The sequence below is a fragment of the Hippopotamus amphibius genome, chromosome 8, assembly GCF_030028045.1.
Source record: "Hippopotamus amphibius kiboko isolate mHipAmp2 chromosome 8, mHipAmp2.hap2, whole genome shotgun sequence".
Taxonomy (NCBI): Eukaryota; Metazoa; Chordata; class Mammalia; order Artiodactyla; family Hippopotamidae; genus Hippopotamus; species Hippopotamus amphibius.
This window is the reverse complement of record NC_080193.1, coordinates 68,292,422-68,302,006: the sequence shown is the minus strand read 5'-3', so window position 1 is coordinate 68,302,006 and position 9,585 is coordinate 68,292,422. Positions and strand designations below refer to the sequence as shown.

The window sequence follows — 9,585 nt, the reverse complement described above, 5'->3', positions numbered from 1 at the left end:
TCAACTTAAAATACTGTCTTTAATTTTATACTCACATGTAAGGAGAGAGGTTATCTTTTATTCTAATGGTATATTTCAGGGGAGTAAATATTTACAGCTTGGCACTTGGTTTTAACTGTTCTTTGGTGAAAGGCTTGGCACATAAAGAAAAAAAATGGTAAAGACCACACTGTAAAATTTAACATTCTATTCTAAAAACTGAGTAAACACCCATAATTATATCAGACTACTACTCTATTAAGTATCTATAGATCTTCAAATGACTCAAATTTTAACAGATACTTTCTAAAAGCAATATGCAAAACCTGGCATATAATGGGCATATTAATTGGGCCAAGAGAAACCACAAAGACCAGATTTGTTTCACAGGTTGAGCAATCAATAAATTTTCATAATCAATTTTTAAAATCCATTACTTAACTTCTGGAGACATTTCCTTAAGTGCTTTGGATGAGGGCAGTTTTTACAATAAAAAGTATTCAAATATGAAGGAAATACAATGTCTTAACAGAATGCCAAGAAAAACTCATTTTTGGAAAATCAGATTATTTAACTCTTTCAACTCCATTTTGCAACAAAATAGAAATTTCAACCATGTAATGTCACAGCAGTCACCAGAGGTCTTCAGTAAAATGATTTTAAGGCACATCTGTCAGAAATGACTTATTATAGCACTGCTAACTTTACTGTCAAATTAATCTTAGGGGCAGTCTGTTTTCAATGTTTATTAATAAAATAATGAAGTTCCATACCTCAGAAGGCAAGATTCATTTAGAGACTAAATGCATCTCTAATACTGTGAAAATTTACCTTTATATTAACAAAAAAATTAGAACATCATCCACATATAAGATTCCACACTGTCCAAACTGCTTATGCTTAATAAGTTTCTTTATAATATACTTATCTTCCACATTTAAAAGGCTCCAAATGAGGCAAAATTCTACCTTTAACAATTTTGTTTAAAGTTTTGAACTTTAATTTGAAGGCTTCAAGACTAGTCTGAATCTTCAATTCAGACATATGAAAACGTTTCTTTAAAAAAGACTAGCTTTTATCTTCTGTGGCAATAATTCTAAGGACTTAAATCTGCTTGGGATACCAAAACCAAACTTAGATCTTGAAGCCTCTATACCTACGACCATAAATGCAGTCCACATCAGCGTCTGTATGGATCACGTGGGAATCGTTAGAAATGAACTATTAGGCCCCCATCACAGACCTACTGAATCAGAACCTGCATCTTTACAAATACATGCAAGTTTGAGAAATACTACGTTAAAAGTCAGAACTTTAAATGTTTGTATATAACATACAAGAACTTTCTAATGGCTTAGGGATAAAAAAAAGACGTGTTGTACAATGAGCAAGCAGCTAACTCCCCTGACTCAAGTCTCAGCCTAATATTAACAACTGCTATTTTATGGCCTACAAGCCTAGTTCACAAATTATCTCCCTGAAAATCAATTATGAAGACTATGAATCCAGGCTTTTCTTACTGGATTATAAAGTCAAAGTTGGAAGGAATGGCATTAAGAGAAAATGTGACACCTTAACTCATAATTTTGTTGAATTTCAACTAAGCCTGCCTTTGAAACAGCACTTATTTTAATTACTCATTCCTTTAAAAACAAAACTCTGTTTATTTTCCACATACTCCTCCCATTTTTCCAAACTTTTGTTTCTTGTCTTGCCACCTTTATTTAAGGCAAGATATAATCCAACTTTCTACACATTTTTATGACTTCTTAAATGTATAACAGAATCCCTGACTACTACACCAAGCTGCAGAGAAAAAAGAATCACGGGCAATGTCAGGGTCTACCACGCTTTTAAAGTTCATATTTCAATCTTATTTTTGACTATTATCCTACTGCATTATTACTACCTGACTCATCCTATACTCTACAGGGGACAAAAGCAAAAGCTCTCCACTACTCAACAATGGTTTTCAAACTTGTTCAAACAGGAAAGCATCTTTAACAATGGGCTCACTGAAATACTGGAAATTTAAATCCACTATGAAATCCACTTTGGAACATGAAAAATTATACTACGGTTCTGCATATAACTAGATTCTTTATAAATGCATAAAATAAGAAATCACAATTGAGTGTTCTTAGTAATATTTGCCATGTTTTATTAACCATTAGAAGTTATTTGAAAAAACCTGACTTCACTTTAATCGTGAAACAATACACACTGGAGCTGATCAAGGAATATTAATGCCTTTTGCTCTTCCAGAATCACTCAGGAAAAAATTTGCAGAAAATTTTAAGGCAAGAAAATTGAAAATAAGGTGCCTCAAATAGACTCATATCAACAATGAAGATTTAGCAAACTGTTTTTTTGCCCTCAAATATTTTAAAATATATCCTTTTTAAACAACGTTTTAAAGTCAATATCTGTGCTTCATCAAACTCAGTGATTTAAGTAAATGGTAATCATTTCGGTCACATTTTCTGCTATACTGTTCACCTTCCCAAGAACTTCATTCCACCAGCAAGTAAGTTTAGTTCACACAAATATTAAGATACAAAGTCATGAAATGAGCTAATTCTGACTCCTCTCAACACACATACACATTCCTTCTTACTCACACCTGTTTGCAAAAACATATATGCCTCTTTACTGTCAAATACAATTTGGGAAATAAATGACAGACAATTGAAACCATAATTATAAATTCCCATTTTTTTTTCATTAGTTATTTCTTCAAGCCACAATCCTCAGTTCAATGGTCCCAAAATTTCTTTTAAAATCACCCTCAGCATATAAATATCAAACTTAGACCCCAAACTATTTGCAAGGTACTGATAATGAATTTATTACTAAAAAGAAACCAACTTTTATCGTGACTGGGTGGCAGTCCCCTTCTGGATATAAAGCTAAAGCAAGACACAAGGATTAAACTTTCTATAAGTTGCTAAAAAATGTGTGCCTTTTCAAGTAAGGGTTAATTCTGAGTAAGTCTGAAACTGATGTCATTCACTCATTCTATTTAGAAAACAAATGAAATATTCTCATTGTTAAAAAGATGAAACAAATATGGGAAAGTCAGGCACTAATACTAGTTGGTAAAATCTACAAATGTTTTAATTATATACACCTTTTTTTTAATTCGGTAAAACATACATATTTTGAAAGAACAGTTTCAAATTTCTCCCAAGTTTGCTTTAGGTATAGGTAAAAACAGCAGATAAACTCTAGATTTCTTACAGTCCAAGTTATAATGAAAATACTCAAGCAAACTCCCCATTAAAGAGAAATGTAATGAGGCACACTTCCTAGTGGCTGATACCCTCTTCCAAACCAAAAGGGGTTGGCGGGGAAGGTTATGGATGAATGAATGGCAAAGCTGTCATGTAACATTTTCTCATTTCTATTACTTTACTCTTTCTGGTTACTTTAGAAAATAAACTCATGTTTTAACTAACACTATTAACTAAGTACAAAACTATTTGTTATTTTATTTGCAGATAAAGAATCCTACAAACATCTGCAGCAAGCCCATGAAGCACTTCTACCATCCATACTGATATCTCAGTATTCAATATATACAAAATTATGTTTCTATTAAACAAAACAGATATTCACAAGAAGCTGCAGAAAAAAATTCATGCAATTAACAGACTGAAATTTATAAATTAAAAACTTAATCTATACATAATGTACAAGTTGTGCATTTTTAAATGAATATTATATGTCTCATAAGAGTATATTTTCACAGGCAAATGCTGCTGCACAAATATTTGCTAATGCAAATGAAAGGAATCTAAGTAAATTCTGCTTTTATATTTAACCCCCAAAGTTGAAACTTTTGATATTTTTCTTGAAAGCTGTCCAAATGAAGTTCATGTCCGCAAAAAGTCTTCCAAAAGATTCTTTTGCATCTCATTTGGGGTGTTTTTACCAAGAACAAATTTCTTAAACCTCAGGCACAACAAATATAAATTTTTAAAAAAGCAATCAAGTATAAATACCTTATGAGTTCAGCAAGAAGTTCAAATAAAAATTTTCACTTTTACTTACTTAGAACAGGTATATTACATAAAATGTTTCATTAAAATACACATGAGTAAGTGAAATAAAACATATGCTTTTTAGTTTCTGCTTTCACATTTCAGTAAGATATTTAAATTTTTGGAAAAACTATGCATAGCAGCCAAGAAAATATGTTATACTGGAAGAAATGATCTCACAAAACTGAACATACTTAACAAGCTATTGCCCTTCAGCATCTGAAATGTTACCAATTTTGCAGTCTGAAATTGTGCTGTATTTCAGAACTTACTTTATGCATCAACAAATCCAGTGATTTTTTTTTTTTTTTAAACTTCCATTTTCTCTTAAAACACTAAATAGAATTTTCATGGGCTGGTGACCTCCAACGTGACTGCAGATTTTTAATTATAGAGTTTGCCATGTTACCAAGTTTCTCATGCATTTCAAATAGCTGGCTTCCTGAATAATTATGGAGATCTTCTGAATCTAGCTGAAGAGCAAGTGCACTAATTTGTGCCACAAGATTTTTAGATAATGGAGTTTCTAAAGCAACAGGATCGATTAAATCTGAAAGAAAGGAAAAAAGCACAATTAAATCTATTCCAGATAAATCTTAAATTGTATCTATCTCCTGTTAGGTTAATAAAAAATTTAAGTGTCTAGGTTTCAAATTAAGAGTGCAGGCTGAGGTATACCCGCTCAAGATCAAGAGAACAAGGTGACAGAAAAATTACCATAGCTTATTCTGTGCCATTAAAGAAATCATGACTACTTCATTTTTATGAACAACATAACTGGAATGCAGTGTTTAGTTTATATCCTCATTTGAGACCTTGATAGAGAAGAGCTGACAATTAGAGAAAAAGCAACTAGACATACTTGAAGTCCTATCAGTTATTTTTTCATGTACCTGGCAACTATCACACACAGAAAAAAACTTGTCTAATTCACAGGGCATGGTGAAATTAAAACTAAAAGCATAGTAACAAAATACTTCTTCAAGAAAGTTAGTTGATCTTATAAAATTGTCCCACTTTGCTAAAATATACCTGAGGCAAGTCTTTCTTCATCAGGAGAGACAGATTTATTTTCCATTCCGTTTACTGTTTTTTCAGAAATATCAAAAATCGGAATCTCTTCCAGTCCACGAGACTTCACCTTGATTTATACATTCAGACCAGTAAAAACAAAAACAAAAATTACTTTCAATTTGTCACTTAACAGGACAAACAGTAACAGGATCACTAATGCTGGAAAAGAAGCTGACAAAATTTGTTTCACAGTCCATCACATGATAAGCTGAGCTAATATTACTAAGAACCCACCATGTTCTACTAACAACACACAAAAAATACCATTATATAACTTGTTTTTTCAAAGAGGTGGTTAAGGAATTTATAATATTCCCTAATGGACTTGTCAAGAAATATTGCCACGGTAGCCAAGAAAAATTACATTCTATTCCCCAGGTTCAGGAATATGGGGAAAGCAAATCTAAGGCAGAGATTTCCAAGCTTAAATAATATATGGACTTCTTTTTTAAAAAGAACACAATTTTCAAAGGTGTTCCCAGGGCTTACTGATTTTTGATTGAGAAAATACTAACTTCAGAATGTTAGAGTTACCATATGACCCAACAATTAGATTCCTACATAATATATCCAAGAGAAATAAAAAACATATGTCCACACAAAAACCTGTATATGAATGTACCTAATAGCATATTCATAATAGGAAAGCATGTAAACACCCCAAACGTTCATCAAGTGATGAATGAATAACCAAAATGTTGTACAGACACAGAATGAGGTATTATTTAATCATAAAAAAGAATGAAGTACTAATACTTGTGAACCTTGAAAATATCATGAGCAGTTAAAGAAGCCAGTCATAAAAGACCACAGGTTATATGACTCCACTTTTATCAGTATGTCCACAACAGGCAAATCTATATAGACAAAGAACAGTGGTTGCCTTGGGGGTGGAAATGCAGAGTGACTGCTAATGAGTACAGGGTTTTTTCCCCATAGGGTAATAAAAAATGTTCTAAAATCAGGTATTGGTGGGGGTTGAGTAACTTTGTGAATATACTCAAAAACCACCTAATTGTGTGCTTTCGGTGGGTGAATTTTATGGTATGTGGCTGGATCTCAATAAAGCAATTTAAACTCTTCATCTATGAGACTGAAAATCACTAATATCGTTTTTTTTTTAAACTGGTTAAATGTTTTTAAAGATCAAATAAAATTAATACTAAATCAAGGACTTTCACGAATACAGCAGAAGTCTACAAGAGTGTACAAACTCCAGTCTCAGAAATTCTAATAGAACACTGGTTTTCACCCTTACCATACCCTATTTTTCATTTATTCAGTTTTGAACAGTATCAATGAATACATAAAGGGTTTCTGAATGGGTTTCAGGAGTTCTGAAACGATATACAAAATTTTTCATATATTGATAAATTTTTATAGGGGAAAAGAATCTTGGCTTTCATAAGAATCTTGAGAAATGTCCACAACCTAAATAAAATGTTTATGTGTTAAAAGTTGATAGGAAGAACAAGTAAAAAAAAAAACTGGTCACAATTGTGTTGAATATCAAAGTCAAAATAATGTTAACTACAAATCTGCAAGATTTTTATAAATGTTTAGAATTGAACAAATCTGCAAGATTTTTGTAATGTTTAGATTAGAAATAGTAGCCATGAAACCAATCACCTATTTGGTGCAAATAAAAAAAGATAAGGGGATAGGAAAATAGAATTCAAAGAATAAAGAGGTATAATACACAGTAACAGTACAAAATGAACAAACTTCTCTGTGAAATTATAAATGAATCCTTTAAGTTACTCTTGACTGCAGGGGAAAGGAAGATAAGGAATCAGATAAAATGGGCTTTTTAAGCAAGAATAGTTTAACTGCAAACTTCTGTAATTGTATTGCTTGACCATTTATTTATACATGATTTATAACTAACAACTAAGTTTTTACCTGCTGCTCATGATATACTCTGAGAGCCTTTTTTACATTAGACACTTTTGGAGAACGGATAGGAAGAGTTTTTATTTCAGATGCTGTAAGAGTACTCAAATCACCAATTGTTTTTATATTCTTGGCTCTAATGAGTTGCCCCAGTCCTCTTGCCCTAAAGAGATGAACAGGAAAAATCTCATATAGTTTCATATTTATTCTATTTGTAAGTGCTTATCCAATTGAATTTCCTGATTTAAGCTCAATCATAATTTATATAGCCCCACCTACCCCACTCTGAGGACAGGCATATGTGCATTTAAAACAAAATCTGAATCTGATGTGTATGCCTGGTTTAAGCAAGATTAACCTTCAAAAACATCACCTTATAAAGTGGAACCAATTTTACTTCTTATAGTATTTATATCAGAATAAGATAATGTATACAAAACTTGGCAAATATTAAGCATACAATTATCTCAGCCATTACTGTATTATGATCAATGCTTCTACTATTGCCCTATCTCACCCAACTTTCCAGCTTCATTTTCATTTCTAAAACAAAGGGTGTGAAAGTAAATACAAATCAATTCTATACAGGAGAACGATGATCATTAAATATTCCTCTTAAGTAAGTGGCATCTCTAGGTATAAGCCAGAAGCCTAAATAACCACACCACTTACCACATGTTGGATGTAATCTGAGGTAAAATGATGTCAACTGGTGCTACACAGTTCACCAAAGCAGGGTAAACACTCTCTGCTGGGCATGGAACAGACTCCTTAGCCATTTCTGCAATCTTAGAATAAATTTCAAAAGCTGTTAAATAGAGGTCACCTGACTGAACAAGAAAATATAAAGTTGCATGAAAACTAAAGCACTTCTTACTAAACACTTCTTTGAGCTCTTAAATTTAGGGCTACGTGATCCTGGGGACAGAAATCCTTTGGCTGAAGTATTATGCTAGACAGAAGAAAGGAGAAAAAAAAACTCAGAACCCTAGGTAACTGTAATTTTACAACTTTATTTTCACAACGTAAGCCTATAGTAATGTCTTAAAATTTTCAGAAAATGTAAAATGTAACAATACTACTGGATCAATGACTTATTGGATCATTACTGCCTCTTACCACCTCTTCCCTTCATGTCTGCTTACCAAGTAAGCCGACAAAAGAAAAGTAAACCAAACCAAGTAAGTTTTGTTTCTTAAATAGTTAATTTTAAAACAAATTACCCAACACAATTCTGTCTGCATGTGTATTTTTTAAAGCCTACAGCTTACCTTAGATTGCGCAGTAGGTGAAGTTTTAACACTTTTTACCATGGGAGAACTATTTGAAGAATGGCACTTAACAATAGAGCATCGCCTATCAATGTCATCTGCCAAACCTGCTTGGTATATAGGATCTGCAAAGGAGACACGGCGAACCTGAAAACACAGGTCATGTTAAACATTTTTTAACAAAATTAAAAATTTTTTTTAAATAACACTAAATTTTCATTATAAGGTTAGTCAAAAATAGAATGTGTGTGTGTAGAAGCTTAATTTGTTTAATTAGAAGTCAACTACACATAGTCACAGTTCTTCCTGGTGACTGCTTTCACAGGTATTACTCAAGACCAAGGGTCATTCCAATAATCCATGGTCTAAACTGCATAATCCAACAAGGAGAGTGAAAGGAGGATAGCAGCAGAAACTGAACGAAACTGCACGTGACAGTTAAAACTGTTTAATCAAATTTTATTAACCTTACCGTATAATCAAATTTTACCAACCTTACAGGCTTACTATGGACTGTAAAGAACAGGTAAAGAGGCAGAGACAGTACTAACTTACTAAGCTCAGTTCTTAACTCTTTGAGGGTACCAGTCACAGCAACTGGGTGGCATTTTTTGCCTTCCTTAGTTCAGCTTGAAGTCATTTTGGCCTCTTCTAAACTCTTTATTCACTCATTCAGCTATCTGATGTAAGTACACAACAGAGCATTTAAATCATTAAGTATGTATACAGATGTCTCCTGGTCTTGATTCCCGTAAGACTGAGCAGATTTTGTACATATCTGCTATAGAAAACTACTGTAAGTTTTACCATTGCCTAAACAAAAATTAAATGAGCTACTATCAAATAAAACATGACTAATTAACTATTAACAAACTTTACACTGAAGACATTAAATGCATTTTATCTCCATAACTTTAAGAACTTCTATGGCCTATTTAAACTTAAGATTAAAAAATAATATTAAGAGCCTCAAAACAAAAGCAAAGCAAGATCAAACCAAAACAACCTCAAGTGGGGTTAAGTCTTCCCAAGAACTAACCTCTGAACTCTCAACGTAAGAATTTTCAGTATATCTTGGGGAAGTCTTCACAATGTGCTGGCTAAAGGCAAAATTAAGTGCCGGTATATCTATGTATATATGTTTGTATACATAAACACATGTATTCTACAGTAAATGGTAGGTTCAATTTCAAAATTAAGGAATGTCTACATCACACCTTTTCAAAACATCTATTTTGCTACAGAGGACAAGTTGAGCTATATAGGCACAAGCAACTTTTCCTTTTTAAATTGTATTTATTCAATAAACTACATCCAAGTCACAG

The 9,585-nt window shown here is 32.4% G+C and overlaps 1 protein-coding gene across 7 annotated transcripts in view; it reads right to left on the bottom strand.

Annotated features, from left to right (window-relative positions):
- Window positions 1-2,714: 2,714 nt before the first annotated feature.
- RIF1 (replication timing regulatory factor 1) overlaps window positions 2,715-9,585 on the bottom strand; it is a 57,262-nt gene continuing 50,391 nt past the window's right edge. For 6 of the 7 annotated variants that reach the window (XM_057744467.1, XM_057744470.1, XM_057744472.1 and 3 more), the window contains 6 exons: window positions 8,261-8,407; window positions 7,867-7,941; window positions 7,662-7,777; window positions 6,999-7,152; window positions 5,055-5,163; window positions 2,715-4,572 (listed from right to left, as the gene is read on the bottom strand). In XM_057744467.1, the coding sequence (XP_057600450.1) occupies window positions 4,358-4,572; window positions 5,055-5,163; window positions 6,999-7,152; window positions 7,662-7,777; window positions 7,867-7,941; window positions 8,261-8,407 (816 nt within the window). In that variant the 3' untranslated portion in view covers window positions 2,715-4,357. The remainder of the gene's footprint in view (window positions 4,573-5,054; window positions 5,164-6,998; window positions 7,153-7,661; window positions 7,778-7,866; window positions 7,942-8,260; window positions 8,408-9,585) is intronic. The other variant, XM_057744469.1, reaches the window with a different exon arrangement.